Genomic DNA, 17,623 nt, shown 5'->3' with positions numbered 1-17,623 from the left:
AAATTGTTGATCTTCTTGAAGTCTAATAAATAAATTAAAGCTAATATTATTGCCCTAGCTGATTTTGCAGAGTTGCAGCTTTCCTGGAGATTTTATGTGTTTAAAAGAGTATTTGAAGCTCTTTGCTATGGTTGTACTGTCTTCATTGAGCACATTTCTGCCTTGCAAGCTGCCTGCTCTGCAGAGTGAGTGAGCGTTAGTGAGAGTTAGTTGCTCAGTCATGTCCAACTCTTTGCAACTCCATGGACTGTAGATTACCAAGTTCGTGGGAATTCTCCAGGCAGGAACTGGAGTGGGTTGCTATTTCCTTCTCCAGGGGATCTTCCTAACCCAGGGATAGAACCCAGGTCTCATTCATTGCAGACTGATTCTTTGCTGTCTGAACCACCAGGGAAGCCCCCTGCTCAGCAGTTCAGTTCAGTTCATTTCAGTCACTCAGTCAGGTCCGACTCTTTGCGACCCCATGAACTGCAGCACGCCAGGCCTCCCTGTCCATCAATTCTTGGAGTTTACCCAAACTCATGTCTATTGAATCAGTGATGCCATCCAGCCATCTCATCCTCTGTCGTCCCCTTCTTCTCCTGCCCTCAATCTTTCCTAGCATTAGGGTCTTTTCAAATAAGTCATTTCTTTGCATCAGGTGGCCAAAGTATTTGAGTTTCAGCTTCAACATCAGTCCCTCCAATGAACCCCCAAGGACCGATCTCCTTTAGGATGGACTGGTTGGATCTCCTTGCAGTCCAAGGGACTCTCAAGAGTCTTCTCCAACACCACAGTTCAAAAGCATCAATTCTTCTGTGCTCAGCCTTCTTTATAGTTCAACTCTCACATCCATACATGACTACTGGAAAAACCATAGCCTTGACTACACGGACCTTTGTTGGTAAAGTAATGTCTCTGCTTTTTAATATGCTGTCTAGGTTGGTCATAACTTTCTTTCCAAGGAGTAAGCGTCTTTTAATTTCATGGCTGAAGTTACCATCTGCAGTGATTTTGGAGCCCCCCAAAATAAAGTCAGCCACTGTTTCCACTGTTTCCCCATCTATTTTCCATGAAGTGATGGGACCAGATGCCATGATCTTCGTTTTCTGAATGTTGAGCTTTAAGCCAACTTTTTCACTCTCCTCTTTCACTTTCATCAAGAGGCTCTTTAGAGTTCCTATCAAATACCTCTCTGTAAGCAGAAGTGGCCATATCTTATTAGCTTCCAACTTGGAGAAAGTGCTGCTCTTAATTTTAATCACGCAAGCCTCCTTATTGCCTACAAAATGAATCTGAACTCTTAGAATGGTATCAAGGCCCTTCAAATCTAGTCCTGGCTTTAGTCTGTCCGTAGTCCTCTCAGCAAGCCTTCACTCTCCCTAAAGGGATCAGAGGTTGGGTCTAAGGTCTTGGGAGGGGGCCTGGCAAGGCAAGGCAGGCCTGTCCTAGAGAGCCAGGGTTTCTATTCAGGTTAATGAGATGGGGAATAAGATGAGAACGTTCTAGGGGTAGAGGTGGGGCAGTCTTGTTCTCAAGAATAAGGTACAAGCCCAGATACTCCAGGGCCCTTGAGGATGTGCGTGAGGTTGACTCTGTGTCTGTAGAGAGAAAGGATGCAGAGCTTGGTGATGCTGCCTGGCTGTGATTTAAGGAACCCAGGACCAGAGAAGTAACGTGAGTTCAGCATCCAAAGTCATATTCCTCACTGGCAGCAAATCTAGGCTTAGAGCTCAGTTCATGTGATTCTGCCAGGCTAGGGGTAGAGTGTTCCCTCTCCGGGGTCTTCACACAGTCACTATGGAGGCTATCCATTTCTCTGGTGGTGCTCTGTATACTCTGGGAGCGAGGGATTAAGGAGGAGGCATTTAATGCAGGCAGGTGTGCATTTTCCAGTTTATAATTGACAGGTTCTAGGGTAAGATTTTGATGGAAAAATCTACAGCTAAAATAAAGCCTGACAATGACCATTACAATTTCTAGTCCTCTCTGAAGAACTGGAGAATCCAGAGAATAAAAGCCTGGAGTTCAACAGTGTGACAATGGCACAAAAATCCATCAGAACAGGGCAAATTTTCCACAAACGATGACAACACAGTATGTACGAAAAAACTTATGCCTTCAGTAAGGGATTTCATGAGGCGCTTCAGCATTGGCAGTTCTCAGGAACTCGCCTAGCTGTGACTTGCCATTATCTCTGTTGTGACTTGCCCTTTAGGAAACCTCTAGCATTTACTGTGCCTTGTCAGGGTCCATTTTATATATTTTACTCTCTAGGAGCCAAAGTAAAGGAACAGAAACCTATTTAAGATAGATCAAATAATCCAGGGGGGTGTGATATTTTTAGAACCCAAGGCAGAAAATGCAAGGCATCTTAGTGGACTCAGAAACCCAGGTTGCTTTCTGTCTTGCAAGGGCTTTTGTGGTTCCACTTTGCTCCTCTCCAACCTCTCTCTGTCTCTCTCTTCCTCTTGTCTACACTCCAACATGAGTGACAGGTCAATTACATGACATCACACTCGGACTACGTTCTCTGAGAATCCTTGGGTTGGATTTTTAAGAGACAGACTCTGATAGACTCAGCAGGGTCTGCAGAACAACTTTCCCCGAGACAGATACTCCCTCACTCCTGGTCCAATCAACTTTGATGGAGGAGAGGGAGGTCTGGAGGAAGTGAGACAGCAGATGACTTCTCTCCTTTCTTTGGTCCATGTCAATACTCTTGAAAGTTGTTATCGCCTATAGTGAAAAATGGGCAGCCTGTTCCTTGGGACTGTATGCAAGGTCAGAGAGTCAGAAAACCATGTGAGAAACTTTAACACAGATTCATTCTTTCTTATTCTTTTCTCCTGCAGGAGCCAGGTTGCCCTGAAGACCATGAACGTGTCTTCTGAGCACTGCAACATGTCAGATTGGCTGAGGCTGGAAGCAACTGTAAAGGCCTCCGTGTACGTGGTGGCTTTCTCCTTCGCCACGCTCATCACGGTCATCATTATCACCATCGTATTACAGAATTCAAAACTGAGGAAAGAGGTTCGATACATCCTCCTCTGTCACCACCTGCTGTGCATCTCCTCCTACTGTGGCCTGGGGGTGGTTTTCCAAGGGATGAGAGCCTTCCTGGCCAACAGCCCCGTCCTGGTGTGCTGGGTGGTGTTTGGGGCACAGCTGAGTGTTGGAGAAGGGATCCTCTTCACTCTGGCCTTGATGGCTGCCCACACGTACCTGGTGATCTGCTGGCCCCTGACCTCTGTGTCCTTTGTAGATTCCGTCAAGTATAAGATTCTGGCTGGGACTTGGCTCATTATTATACTGAAGAATGCTTGCCTCTTCCTCATAGAGGGCACTGGCCCTACTCAGATTGCTCTTTTAAAATCTGAACCCCTTTGCCCAGTGGTCTTGAATGGCATTCCTGCCAGAGCCATTGGCATGGTTTTCCTTTTCCTTCTTCTGTCCATCATTCTTGTAAGTTACTCCCTGATATACAAAGAAGGGAAACGGGCTGGTCATTTTAACAGGTCAAATATCAAAGCAAGGAAAACAGTCCTTATTCATTTAGTGCAGCTGGGCTTGCATGTAATACCAACTCTGTTATTCATTGGTTTGGGAAAGATGTGTGGAGTGTTTTTCTTTGCTTTAAATCTGGTGCTTTTTGGAGTCTTTGCCTTTGCCCAGTGTTTTAACCCCCTGATCTATGGGCTCTGGAATAGAGAGTTGCAAAGCAGATTATACCGCTGGATGTGCTGTCAACTGTGGTGTGGTCACTGTGGTGTCACCAGCAGAGTGTCAGTTTAAATAAAAATTCAGCCATTTTGAATCAGTAACGCTAGTCCTAATGGACCACCAGCTAGGGTTGAGCATTTGCTGTTCTCTCAACCTAAAATTGATGCCTTGATTTGATTTTGAGAGTAATATGAGTAAATCAAAGTTATCCATCTGACTTACAAATTTTGACTACTGTGTCCACTGAATTGGACTCAGAGAAATCATTTTATGTCTTTACTTCTACACCCAGATTAGCATTTTGAGTACCATGCCTCGTTGTGTTTCAGGAGTTGAGCAGTTTTTTTGTGAATGCACTTGTTTTTAGAAACTAAGAAACAGACCATGGTTGATAGGGAGAGAAGTTTGGCTGTTCCACTTATATTAAGTAGGGGCAGGTTTGGCTACATGTGATAACAAGTCAGCAACAAAGTGAGTGACTTTAAAAAGTTGAGGTTGATTTTTTTCTTATGTAAAAGAAATCTGGAGCTACACAATCCAGGCCTATGTGGTAACTCTGTAGGCCACAGAGATGATCCCCTTCTACTCTGCCATGATTAGTGTACTACCTCATGACCCAGGATGGCTGTTAGTGCTCCAGTCATCACATTCACACTCCAGCCAACAGGAAGGAGGAAGGGGCAAAGAAGTCTCTGTACCTTCCTTCTAAAGACACTTTTCAGAAGTTACAAAACACTTTTTCTTACATCTAACTGGCTAAATTTTAGTCATTTGACTATGACCTAGCTTTAAGGGAGAGTAGCAGTGTAGCAGTGTTTTGTTAAAAGTTGGGTTTCTTAATACTAAGAAAATAAGTAAGAGTAGATATTGGATAACAAAATTATTTCAGGGACCATTTTTCTCTTGACCAAACAGAATATAAAGACAACGGATAGATTATGATCATCATAAAAATATACTCTACCTTTTAAAATGATACGTAGATACAGAGTTATCTGTTCTGGATCCCAGAAAACTTTAATTGTATTATGTCAAAGAGAATGGCATCAATAAAGAGATCACTGAACTGGTTTAAACATGGGAACTCATAATTTAAGTCTAAGTAAGTTTGGGGCCATAGTATGAAATAACTTCTTTCACAGAAGTCTCCATATGATATTTCTTTAGATAAAACACCCATTTCTGAATCAGTCAGGATTCAGTCCTAGAAACAGAAATTGTTACCATAAGTATATTGCCCCATAAAGATTTAATACAGGAATTGGATGCATACAAGTCATTGAAAGGGCTTGGGAGTGGACATCAGGGGACAGCATTTGTGGATATCAAGAGCAAACCAATGAGCTGTAACCTGGAGGTCAGGCAGGCGCTTCTTCCACCGCCTGCCCCACCTCGGCCTGTCTCCTCATGTTCCTCGTGACTGTGAGACTTTGTTTGGGGGAGAAACAGCAACAGGAAGATGGCCTCCACCTCTTCCATCTTCCAAATCTCATGTGATTGCCTCTAACTGGTAGAACTTAACTGGCACCCAGACTCTAAGAACAAAGGAGTCTGGGAAATGTAGTTCCTAGTTTCACAGAATTGGCAGTGCAGAAAGGCACCCTGAAAGGTGTACAAATGAGGATTGAATGATCTAAATCATGGGATCCACCATTATGATATTTATATTTTCAGGTAACAAAACAACAACAAGGACAACAGATGCCATGTATTGAGCAATTCTTATGCTCTTGATATTATTATGTAAGCTCTTTTATATACACGATGTCAAGTCCTCCCAACAATTTTATAATGTAGAGATTATTATACCTGATTTACAAATAAGAAAAACTGAGGCTTATAAAGGTCTTACAGGAGCTTAGGAGGTTGGACCATCCCTTTAAATTTCCATACACGTGACTTGACTCAGGGTGATCATTTCATCACTGTTAAGAACTGGACCTGTTGCTTGGGAAATTGGGGCCTTGGTTCTCCACTTTGCTTTGGGTGTGGACAGCTGGCTTGTGGGAAAAAGCTCCTTTTTACTGATTGCTTTGACCACACTCTACATCCTTAAGCCGCCCTTGGTTTCAGGTCCTAGCAGTTTCTGAATCATGTGTCTGGACTCCATCTTGGCTTCCAGTTCTTCTTATGTCCTCTCTGGGTATTCATTCTAAGTTTTCCTTCTTCCTCTGAGAATAGCTCCGAGACTTCAAAGCACCACCTTCTCTTCTGTTCGTGCAGTTCTCTCTCCAGGGCGGGCGTGAGTCTCTTACCTTGTCTCTCGGCATCCAGTACAGAGCCTGACAGAGGGCAGATCTCGACAAATGATAAGCTAGACTTGTCAGTCAGTAAGACATGCCTTTGTACAAACTCTCTCCCCACAAAAACCAAGTTGTTTCTTCGTTTTTGTTGAAATATTAAGCAATCTGAGAGCAGAAAGAGGAAGAAAAACTAAAAAATTGTCCAGGCTTAATTGTAAGACTTAAATGTAATACTCACAATTTAATTTAACCTCAGAACTTTAAAAACTCTGTTTTCTAATATCAAAAGGTAACTTCTACTTGTACCACTGATCATTACAATGGTTGTTTTATACTTTCAAATGGAAATCATTGCTTTTTAAAATTAAATATTTTGAATTGGGAAGGTATAGTAAAAGATTCAAAAGGCTCAAAATGGTATTTAGTGAAAATTAAGTCTTCTCTGGGCTTCCCAGGTGGTGATAGTGGTTAAGAACCCACCTGCAAATGCAGGAGATGGACCCGGGAGGAGGGTATGGCAACCCACTCCAGTATTCTTGCCTGGAGAATCCAATGGACAGAGGAGCCTGGAAAGCTACAGTCCATAGGGTCACACGGAGTCAGACACAACTAATGCAACTTAGCCCACAAGCCCACGTCTTCCTCCTCCCTATTTTTCGATATCTTCCCTCTCTTCCAAGAGTCAACAGCTGATCCACTTCTGAGCTTTCCTCAAAAGATGATCAACGAAGGGGAAACTATTGAGAATTTCTCATTTGTAAGATAATTTTGGTTTTAATTTCCTGGACTTGCATTTGAAAGTTGTTTAAACTGATATTAAGAATGATAGTTTATGTCATGAATGACATCAGTAATCATGCTTCCCATAATGTGAAAATACTTTGAGAAACTTAAGCTTGGGCAAGATACAGAGGAAAGGGGAGAGGCTGACGTTACTTGCAATTATTTGAGAGTTCCTGTAAACTCTCCTTTCCCCTATAGACGTGGTGCCATTATATTGAATTTAAAGTCAGGGAGGATAGGACTGTAGGGGAAATGTTCAAAGAGCTCTAAAAAAAAACAAATTACTGAAACAAAAATGTGAATTATCTCAAAATTCCCGAGTTCTTGGAAACATTTCATTTATTGCAACTGTTACCATATTATCACTGCATGAAACCATTTCTGGCTTAACTATAGATATGCTGCATAAACACATTGACTTATATGTAGATATGCTCTATAAACACTTATTCTAAAAATGAACTTGGGCAACATTTTAAAAAGTAAGAACAGAAAAGTAGTTTATAATATCCATCATAAGAAAATGTAGAATGAATCCAGTCCGTTGTTTAGAAGAAGTTCAAGAAGGTAAGATCAGCCGCATTAATGTATTGTAAGCATTTTTTATTTCTAGAAAGGTCAAAGACTGTGGCTAGAATTGCCTTCCTGGTGGCCAAGTGAAGACATTATCTCTGCAGTGGAGAGAAAATGGCACATCTGTCCCTAGGGGGAGTGGGGAAAGCATGCCAGAACATTCCAGTGAACCAAGAGGACTCTGGGAAGCATCTGGCCTTGGAACTGTTGGAAAGGCTTGTTCTAAAACGCTTCATGCCTAAGGGGAGGGACTTTCATCAGTAAGAGAATGAACATTACCACTGGCTGCAGAAGATGAAGATGGGGTGAGAAGCAGTCAGCCAGAGACAAGGATTGTCCAAGGGCTCCGAGGGGATAACTTTGAGGACTCCACATAGTACTACAGAAGAGAAAGAATTGTCACTGGAAATCTATCCCACCCAGAAGATGCAAAGGTCATACTATATCTGCCTTAGACAAGGATAATCTTTGCTGTCTCATACATGTCCTCCCAGCTCCCACCTCTTCTAGGTCAGGAAAAGTCATAGGCAATCTGGGGGTTTGAGGGGGTGGCTGTAGAAACCTTAATTTCATCTGCAACCTTCATTCGTCCTTGTAAGGTAGCAAAACATCCATGGGTTCCAGTGGTTAGGGTATCTTTGCTGGGGTAAAGGATGTTACTCTGCCTATCACACTTATAAAATGAGATTGTTCCTTGTAGCTGAAAATGACCAAAGGACGTAAGAATTACTTAAGAATGACTAGCCAAAATGGATATCAAAATAGCAACAAAATAATACCTCATTCTCATTTGGATGACTACTATAAAAATAGCAGAAAATAAGTATTGGCAAAGATATGGAAACATTGGAACCCTTGTGCACCCTTGGTGGGATGTTCCCATTTCCCAAATGGGAACTGTACAGCCACTACATAAAATGAGTTCCAAAAAATTAAAAATAGGACTATTCCATGATCCAGAAATCCCACTATTGGGTATAAATCCAAAAGAATTGAAAGTAGAGTCTAAAAAAAATATTTCCACATCCATGTTTATGGTAATGTTCTTCACAATAAGCCAAAAAGTAGAAGCAAACCAAAAGTCCATAAATGGATAAGTAAACAAAATGTGGTATATCCAAACAATGGAATATCGTTCAGCTTTGACGAGGAGGGAAATTCTGTCACATGTTCCAGTATGAATGAACCTTGAGGATATTAAGCTAAGTGGGCTTCCCTGGTGGCTCAGTCAGTAAAGAAACTGCCTGCAACGCAGAAGACCCACGTTAGATCCCTGGGTTGGGAAGATCCTCTGGAGGAGGGAATGACAACCCACTCCAGTATTCTTGCCTGGAAAATCCCATGGAGAGAGGAGCCTGGCGGACTACAGTCCATGGGGTCATAAAGAGTCAGACACGACTTAGCTACTAAACCCTCGCCACAAAGAGACAAATGTTGTCTGATTCCACTTATAGGAGATACACAAAGTAGTCACATTCATAGGAACAGAAAGTAGAATGGTGATTCCCAGGGGCTGAGAGGAGGGGGAAATGGGAACTATTTAATGGGTAGAGTTTCAGATGAACTTTTTTTTCAGATGAAAAAGTTCTGGAGATCTTTCACAACAACATGAATATACTTAACACTACTGAACTGTACGCTTAAACATGGTTATGACAGTAAATTTTGTTATATTTTTAATAAACATATAATAAAAAAGAATGATAGGCAAAAGAGTGACAGCCAAGATCTCACCCAAGTTTTCATCTAAGGTGGAGGGGTAAAGGTTGAATCTTCGAATGGGGTATGAATGGGTCCCTCTTTTATAAGGCCCTAATTCCATGGCTTAAGCTCCTCCCAAACTCTCCCCTACTAATATCATCACATCAGAAGTTAGTGTTTCAGCATATGAATTGCTGTTCGGTTGCTGAGTCGTGTCTGACTCTTTGCAACCCCATGGACTGCAGCACACCAGGCTTCCCTGTCCTTCACTATCTCCTGGAGTTTGCTCAGATTTATGTCCATTAAGTCAATGATTCTATCTAACCATCTCATCCTCTGTCACCACCTTCTCCTTTTGCCTTTAATCTTTCCCATCGGCAGGGTCTTTTCTGGTAAGTTGGCTCTTCACATCAGGTGGCCAAAGTATAGGAGCTTAAGCTTCAGCATCAATCCTTCCAATGAATATTCAGGGTTGATTTCCTCTAGGTTTGACTGGTTTGATATCATATGATACTGAACAATTGCACTCATTTCACAAGCTAGCAAATACTCAAAATTCTCCAAGCCAGGCTTGGAGACAGTATGTGAACCATGAATTTCCAGATGTTCAAGATGGATTTAGAAAAGGCAGAGGAACCAGAGATCAAATTGCCAGCATCCACTGGATCATTGAAAAAGCAAGAGAGTTCCAGAAAAACATCTACTTCTGCTTTAACGACTACACCAAAGCCTTTGACCGTGTGGATCACAACAAACTGTGGAAAATTCTTAAAGAGATAGGAATAGCAGACCACCTGACCAGTCTTCTGAGAAATCTGTATGCAGGTCAAGAAGCAACAGTTAGAACCTGACATAGAACAACAGACTGGTTCCAAATTGGGAAAGGAGCATGTCAAGGCTGTATATTGTCACTGTACTTATTTAACTTCTATGCAGAGTACATCATGAGAAATGCTGGGCTGGATGAAGCACAAGCTGGAATCAAAATTGCTGGGAGAAATATCAAATAACCTTAGATACACAGATGACACCACCCATATGGTAGAAAGTGAAGAGGAACTAAAGAGCCTCTTGATGAAAGTGGAAGAAGAGAGTGAAAAAGTTGGCTTAAAACTCAACCTTCAGAAAACTAAGATCATGGCATCTGGTCCCATCATTTCATGGCAAATAGATGGAGAAACAATGGAAACAGAAACAGAGTTTATTTTTCTGGGCTCCAAAGTCACTGCAGATGGTAATTGCAGCCATGAAATTAAAAGATGCTTGCTCCTTGGAAGAAAAGCTATGACCAACCTAGACAGCATATTAAAAAGCAGAGACATTACTTTGCCAACAAAGGTCTGTCTAGTCAAAGTTTTGGTTTTTCCGGTAGTCATGTATGGATGTGAGAGTTGGACTATGAAGAAAGCTGAGCACTGAAGAATTGATGATTTTGAATTGTGGTGTTGCAGAAGACTCTTGAGAGTCCCTTCAACTGTAAGGAGATCCAACCAGTCCATCCTAAAGGAAATCAGTCCTGAATATTCATTGGAAGGACTAATGCTGAAGCTGAAACTCCAATCCTTTGGCCACCTGATACGAAGAACCATCTCATTTGAAAGGACCCTGATGCTGGGAAAAATTGAAGGTGGGAGGAGAGGGGATGACAAATGCTTGGATGGAATCACCAACAAGATGGACATGAGTTTGAGTAGGCTCCGGGAGTTGGTGATGGACAGGGAAGCCTGGCGTGCTGTAGTCCATGGGGGTCACAAAAAGTCGGACATGGCTGAGTGACTGAACTGAACTGATATGATGTGAACCTGATATGAATTAGACCATAGCACTAGCTCATAAAAATGATACCTTCACCTGGTGCGCTTTCTCTTTCTCTCTCAGATAGCTCACTCTGGTGAAGGCCAGCCACTAAGTCATGAGGACACATAGGCATCCTTTTGAGAGGCCCACACATGGCCAGGTTCATGTGGACAGGAACCAATGCACCAGCACCAACCTGCTGGCCATGTGAGTGGATCCTCCAGCCTTATAAAAGAGGCTGCAGTGAGATCTGTGCCCCATCCTCCATGTGAGGATCTGGACAAGAAGATCCAGAACAAACTAAGCCATGACTTACGTCGTGTAACTATCAGAGCTGATTTCATGGGCAGTCTGACCATATTTTTGGCACTTATAAAAATGTTTTTCTCTGGGAATCTTAGGAGTGGGGGCATATGGAACACCATTTCTCTCCTCTACACACACACTCATTCCCCGTGCCAGTGGAATTCTTGGCTTGGTAGGCTCTAAAGTCGAAGGAAGCTATGAAAAGATCCCCTGGCTCCTCCATCTTGCTTCTTTGGGGTGGGGTAGGCACTTCCTTGGGAACATTTAAAAAGAAGGCATATTGAAGAGGGACAGCAATCTTTGGGCTGATGGGATACAGGTCAGAAACTCAAGGCAGGATTGGTCAGAGTGGGTCAATTCTAGACGGATGCTATGCAAAGGTAGAGGACGCGAGGGTGAGGCCCAGACGGGATTGGGGTCTGAGTGGTAGACAGAAAAGGAATCAGCTAAAACGATGGAGGCTCGGACTTCTCTGGTGGCTCAGTGGTCAAAACTCTGCCTGCTAATTCAGGGGCGATGGGTTCGATCCCTGATCTGGGAAGATTCCACATGCCGCGGAGCAACTAAGCCTGTGTGCCTCAACTACTGAATCGGTGTTCTAGAGCCAGGGAGCCACAACTACTGAAGCCTGTGGCCCCTAGAGCCTGTGCTCAGCAACACGAGAAACCACCGAAATGAGAAACCTGAGCACTGCAAATAGAGAGTGGCTCCCACTCACTGCAACTAGAGAAAAGCCCACACCGCAACGAAGACCCAGCACACCCCAAACAGAAACCAAAAACCTTTGGAAACAGGCAGATCACAACATGTGCCACTTAAAACAGGAAGTTGCCTCTTTGTAGGCCATGCCCCCGACTTGGCTCGCTCAGTGGTGCTGGTATCAGAAGAGACCCATTAAAGAGCCTGACTCCTAATGTGAAAATACACAGCTGGGCTCATAGACCAGCCCGGTCTTCAGAATAAGTCAAAGCGCAGAGACAGATCAATAGATGAGGTGCAGAGTCTTGAATTCTTCTTCTTATTTTTAAAATTATTTAGTTATTTTTGGTTGCACTGGGTCTCCATTGCAGTGGGCAGTCTCATTGTGGTGGCTTCTCTTGTTGCAGAGCACAGGCTCTAGGGAGAGAGGACTCAGTAGTTGTGGCACATGGGCTTAGTTCCCTGCAGTGTGTGGCATCCTCCCAGACCAGGGATCAAACCCATGCCCCTGGCATTGGCAGGTAGATTCTCAGCCACCAGGACCACCAGGGAAGTCCCAAGAGTTGTGAATTCTTTATCTATTTCTTTCCTGAGTAAAAATGAGAGTTGCAGCAGCTAAGCTTACTGAGTCTAAAGCCTCTTGTTCCTTCCTCAAAATCCTTGGGCGAAACAGCCTGAGGCAACTGTCTCCAAGTCGAGGTCAGAACTGGAGGTGACCACAGGGGTACTTGAGATGACTCCTGAGATTTCAGCTGCAAGCATGAGGGACTGACAAGTATTTCAGTGATTTTTTGCTTGTCTTCTTTCTGGCTGTGCTGCGTGGTATTCAGGGTCTTAGTTCCCCTACCAGGCATCGAACCTGTGTCCCCTGCAGTGGAAGTGCAGAGTCCTAACCACTGGACTGTGGGACCTCTGAGAAGCTATTCAGTGATCTTTGGGAAGCTGTGGGGGGCATTCTGGATCCCCAGAAGCCGGGTTCTGCATTGCCCCACCCATCACCCACTTCGTTATCTAGAGGCTGTGGGTGGTGGGCAGCTAGGACTGGGTGGGAGCCAGTTCTTCACCCCCGTGGGACGTTCTTGCCCTGACTTGACTGGACTGGTCTGTTCATCAGGGCAGGGTGGTAAGGGTGGATCCAGCCCTGGAGCGAGATCAAGTGAGGTAGGTGCCAGTGGTGCCAGCAAAGGACTCTGCTTGCCAAGGTAAGGATGGAGGCTTTCGCCTTGACTAAACCTTACTCAGGATCCTCTAAGCCTTCTTTGACCTTGGACTTTAGTATCCCTCCTTGTTGGGCCTGTATTGCCCAGTTTCAGCAAGAATCCTGCTAAGTTAGCTTGGAGAGAATCCCTCATCCTTGTTACCTAATTACCCTTGCTGTGTGATCATCCTCAACAGCTGGCCAAATTCTTCACACCCACCCCCCATTTTGGTATCTGCTTGCCTTCAGCAAGAATCCTGTGCGCTTTAACCAGAATCCACCCTCTACCCCCTGACCCTCGATATTTCTTGTTATTAATTTTCCTCCCACAGAACCCCCACCTACTCCTTGGCTATAGATCCCCTCTTGTTCTTGTTAGATTCGGATTTGAACTCGGTTCCATACTGAGGTGTCTTCCTGCCTATTGCAATGCTGTGGTCATTTAGTCACTAAGTCATGTTCGACTCTTTCACGACCCCCACGGACTGCAGCCCACCAGGCTCCTCTGTCCATGGGATTTCCCAGGCAAGAATACTGGAGTGGGTTGCCATTTCCTTCTCCAGGGGATCTTTCTGACCCAGGGATCACACCCTCAGCTTGATTCCTGCAGCTTCTGCTTGGCAGGCGGGTTCTTTACCACTGAGCCATCAGGAAAACCCCCTGTCGCAATAGTTTCTGAATAAATTCTGTTTTTCCTTCATTAATGACTGCCATCCTCTGTTTGTTTGTTTTTTTTTCTGAGCGGGAGCACCTCTCCGCCAGAGCTCAGGTGAGCAGCACGGACAGGTAAAGTAGCAGGCTCCCACAGCCCCCAGAGGCCAGCTGGACCCCAAGGTGGGCGAGGGTGAGGGTTAGATGCATCCATCCAAGTGAAGCAAGGCTCTGGGCAGGGAGGGAACTGGGCCCAGACAAGACAAGCATGGGCAGAAGTGGGTCTTGGGGCAGTTAACCAACCCCGAAGCCTGGCTTACCACATGGGGGCCCGGCATTGAGACCCCCTCCTAACGAATGGTGTGGAACCATGGGAAGCAAGAGGCTTGCTCAGAGATGCTGTGGACCCCCTAGGCCAGCTGGCCCAGACTAATGGGGCATTCAGCCCACAAATATTTATGAAGCGCCGAAGAGCTTTAGAGGGGTATTCTGGCAAACAAAATAGAGAATTTTGTCCCCCAGGAACTTAATAGTGGTGAGAGACAGACACTGCAAACAATACACAGACCACATGAAGTGTTAGAACATGCTCAGTGAGGCTCTAGGGAAAGCAAGCCAGCAGGCAAGACAAGAGAGTGGGAGAGAGATGAGGGTTGCTGGATTGGCCTCCCCCAGAGGTGGTGACATTTGAGTGAAAACCTCAAGGACAGGAGAATGAACCCTGAGCATTTCTAGGGGGAGGAACCTTCCAGACACAGGGACGGGCTGGCAGAAAGGCCTTGAGCAGGGGTGACCTGGTACTCCAGGCACAGTGAGGAGGCCAGAGGAAAACCCACCAAGGGGAGCAGACGAGAGGAGGCCCCCAACCCCGTTGAGGACCCTGGGATTTCACCCTGGGTGGTGGTGGCGGGCAGGGAGTAGGGAAGAGCAGATGGCCCAATCTGGCTGCTGAGCTGAAAACAGGCTTTAGGGTGGGGGTTGGGCAGGGTAGAAGTGGGGAGACTAGGGAGGCCTCTGCAGACCCAGGCAGAGGTGGAGTCCGGAGGGGTGGGGGCTGTGGGCAGCTCTCACTTAGAGGCAGAGCCAGAAGATCAGGGGCCAGCTCTTTGGGGCTGCGGCTGTCGGCCGTCTTCCAGATGCTGGTCTGGAATGTCCATGGAGCTGGACCTCGAACAGATCAGGAATTTCCACCCTGGGGACTTGGGGGAGGAATGGGGTCGGAAGGAGGCAGGGATGACGCCAGGCCATGAATGCCTCTGAGAAAAACATCCTATCCTTTAAAAAAAAAAAGGTTTTCCGCAATATAAACTACATCCAGGAAAACAAAGCACAAGAGGCAGCCAACCTCAAGAATTCCAGTCTTACAGCTTCCCTCAGTCCCCAGTCCCCTGGGCGGGGGCTGGGGGTCCCTGTTCTCTTTGGGGGTCCCCCTGTCTGACCTCAGTGGGAGTCATGGAGCCTGGCTACCATGATAGAAGCTGGTCACTTGTGCTCCGCCTGGGCGGAAGCACGGAGCATGATGGGACTTCAGCCCCACAGGCCACTAATGGGGGGCAGTGGTGGTGGGCGACACCCTGGCCACACAGGTCAAGGGCAAGGAGCTCTGGCTGTCTCCCGATGCAATGACTTGGCTTTATTGAGATGCCAGTGTGCGCCAGGCACTTTGCATATGTGGTTGAATCGAAAGACACTTCTTTCCTCCTGAGAAAACAGGAGGGATGATTAATTTGGGGCTGGGCAGCTTCTATTATGTGTCATCGAAGGAAAACTTGACATACCCCATGCTGAAGGCCGTGTTCTTTCAGCAGAACATAGCTTAAGCCAGGCGTAGCAGTTCTCAAGAAATGATCCCCTGGAGGAGGAAATGGCAGCTCACTCCAGTATTCTTTCCGGGGAAATCTCATGCACAGAAGAGCTGGGTGGGCTACAGTCCATGGGATTGCAGTCAGACACAACTGAGCGACTAAACGTGCATACACGCAGAGAAGAAGGCTGAGTAGACGTACTCTGCCAGCTGATAGAACTAGGAATCTTTACCTGGGGATCAAGAATGGGGGTCAAAAAGAAATGAACTCTTCTGGGTAAAAGGTGTGCCTTGATTATAGGTGTAGGTGTTTTAGGATAGAAAATGCAACCTATGGTAGACCCATCCCCCCAGTACATCATCCCCCCCTCACCTTTCCTGGAACAGTGTTCCTTCTCCCCCACCCCACTTCACCCCCCAAAAAAGCCCAACCAGTGGGAAGTTGATTCTTTGCAGCACTAAGAGGTGGTTATACCAGAGGCAACCCCAGCGCCCCCCCTCATCTCCTGTCTCCGCTCCTCACCTGGTCCCTAGACGGTGGGTGTTTTTAGCATCTCCCTGGGGCCCCTGTGCCTTGTCTCTGGGCCCCTCCTGCCTTTTCTTCTTGCTTCCCTGTGCAGACACTGCAGCGAAGCATCTCTATCCCAGACCTGTCAATATTCTGAATTCTGTGTTTTTCACAACACAGAATTGTGTTGCCTATAGCCCCAGTACAATGTGGGTACCTGGCAGCCACTTCAGGGTAATTTCACATTCAAGGATGACACCAACATCCAAAGAAAACTTCATAACGAATGTAAATATTTCAACTCTTTTGCGACTGACCCACAGCAAAACATCTTAAAGACCCGTCTCTCTGAAGTCCTGTTGACAGCTGCTCAGGAATGACCCTTCTTGCCCATCTCTCATGTGTTTCTGCCCCTCGCCTTCTCCAGGCTGGCCCACTGGCCTGCATTTTCGCCTAGCCATCTCTTCCCTCTTACTCTCAGCTGCCTTCTCTTCCTGGTTCAGTTTTTTCCTCCTGCAAATGGCTTCATTTTTATCACTGTTTCTGAAAATCAATTATACTTACATTAAAGTTAAGTTCAGTCTCTAAGTCATGTCCCACTGTTTGTGACCCCTTGGACTGCAGCATGCCAGGCTCCCCGTCCTTCACCATCTCCCGAAATATGCTCAAATTTATGTCCATTGAGTTGGTGATGCAATCCAGCCGTCTCATCCTCTGTCGCCCTCTTCTCCTTTAGCCTTCAATCCTTCCCAGCATCACAGTAAAGTTAAAATAACCACAAAATCAACCAAAGCACACACAGAGGGCTGACACAACTCTGGATATTACGTTGCGGACTGCCCAGCTACTGCCTGCACCACCGATACATTCGTCAGATCTGTTCCCCTGTTGAAAGATAGAGACCAGTCTTATTTAGGGCGATGAGGATCTCTTAGAAAATTTATGGTGTTAGAAACACCACTTCCTAGGCCTTGATCATAGAAATTCTCCTCCAGGGCCAGGGACCTCGCAATCTGCATCTTCACAAGCTCCCCGGTGATTCTGAAGTGATGGTCCATGGACCCTCTCCATGGGAAATGGTCAGACTGTCTCAAGGGGACCCTCTTTAAACAGCGTCTGGCCAAATTCACTTTACTGGGACTGAAGACTCCTTTACTGGTGCAGTTTCTTCAGCAGATCCCCACCCTTCAGCCTCCTGGAAGAGCAGACCTCATGAGGCGTTCTTGAAAATAGAAGAGTCTAGAATCCAGGCCTGAGGATTCAGCCAGCCATCTTTGGAACGGGCCTATCTCCAGACTCCAACTTGTTCAAATGAGAAAACAAGATCCCCCGGCCCTCTCTCCACCCACGTTCTCATCACAGCTCTGCTGTTACATTGTGCTAGCTGTGAGGTTGGAAGTTTGTGGTAAAGAACAGAAGGGACCTCCTAGCACAGTAAGGAAATTCTTACTCACATGTCAGAGGCACAAGCATGTGCCTAACCGTGACTGTCCAGCTGGTTATTCTTTATTTTTCAAAACCACATATGATTCTGTTTATATGAACTGTCCAGAGTCGGCTACAAGCTATAAAGACAGAAGATAGATTGAGTGGTGGCTAGGAGCTGGGGTCGCAGAGGGAAATGGGAAGTGACTTAGGGGTCAAGGGTTCTTTTTTTT

General features: G+C 45.6%; 1 protein-coding gene across 3 annotated transcripts in view; it reads left to right on the top strand.

Annotated features, from left to right (window-relative positions):
• LOC104986435 overlaps positions 1-6,443 on the top strand; it is an 18,093-nt gene extending 11,650 nt beyond the window's left edge. For all 3 annotated transcript variants that reach the window (XM_010837008.1, XM_010837007.1, XM_010837009.1), the window contains one exon: positions 2,835-6,443. In XM_010837008.1, the coding sequence (XP_010835310.1) occupies positions 2,857-3,774 (918 nt within the window). In that variant the 5' untranslated portion in view covers positions 2,835-2,856 and the 3' untranslated portion in view covers positions 3,775-6,443. The remainder of the gene's footprint in view (positions 1-2,834) is intronic.
• The last annotated feature ends 11,180 nt before the right edge of the window (positions 6,444-17,623 follow it).

Source organism: Bison bison, unplaced genomic scaffold (genome assembly GCF_000754665.1).
Source record: "Bison bison bison isolate TAMUID 2011002044 unplaced genomic scaffold, Bison_UMD1.0 scf7180017864068, whole genome shotgun sequence".
NCBI classification, from domain to species: Eukaryota; Metazoa; Chordata; class Mammalia; order Artiodactyla; family Bovidae; genus Bison; species Bison bison.
This window is presented reverse-complemented; position numbering and strand designations above follow the sequence as displayed.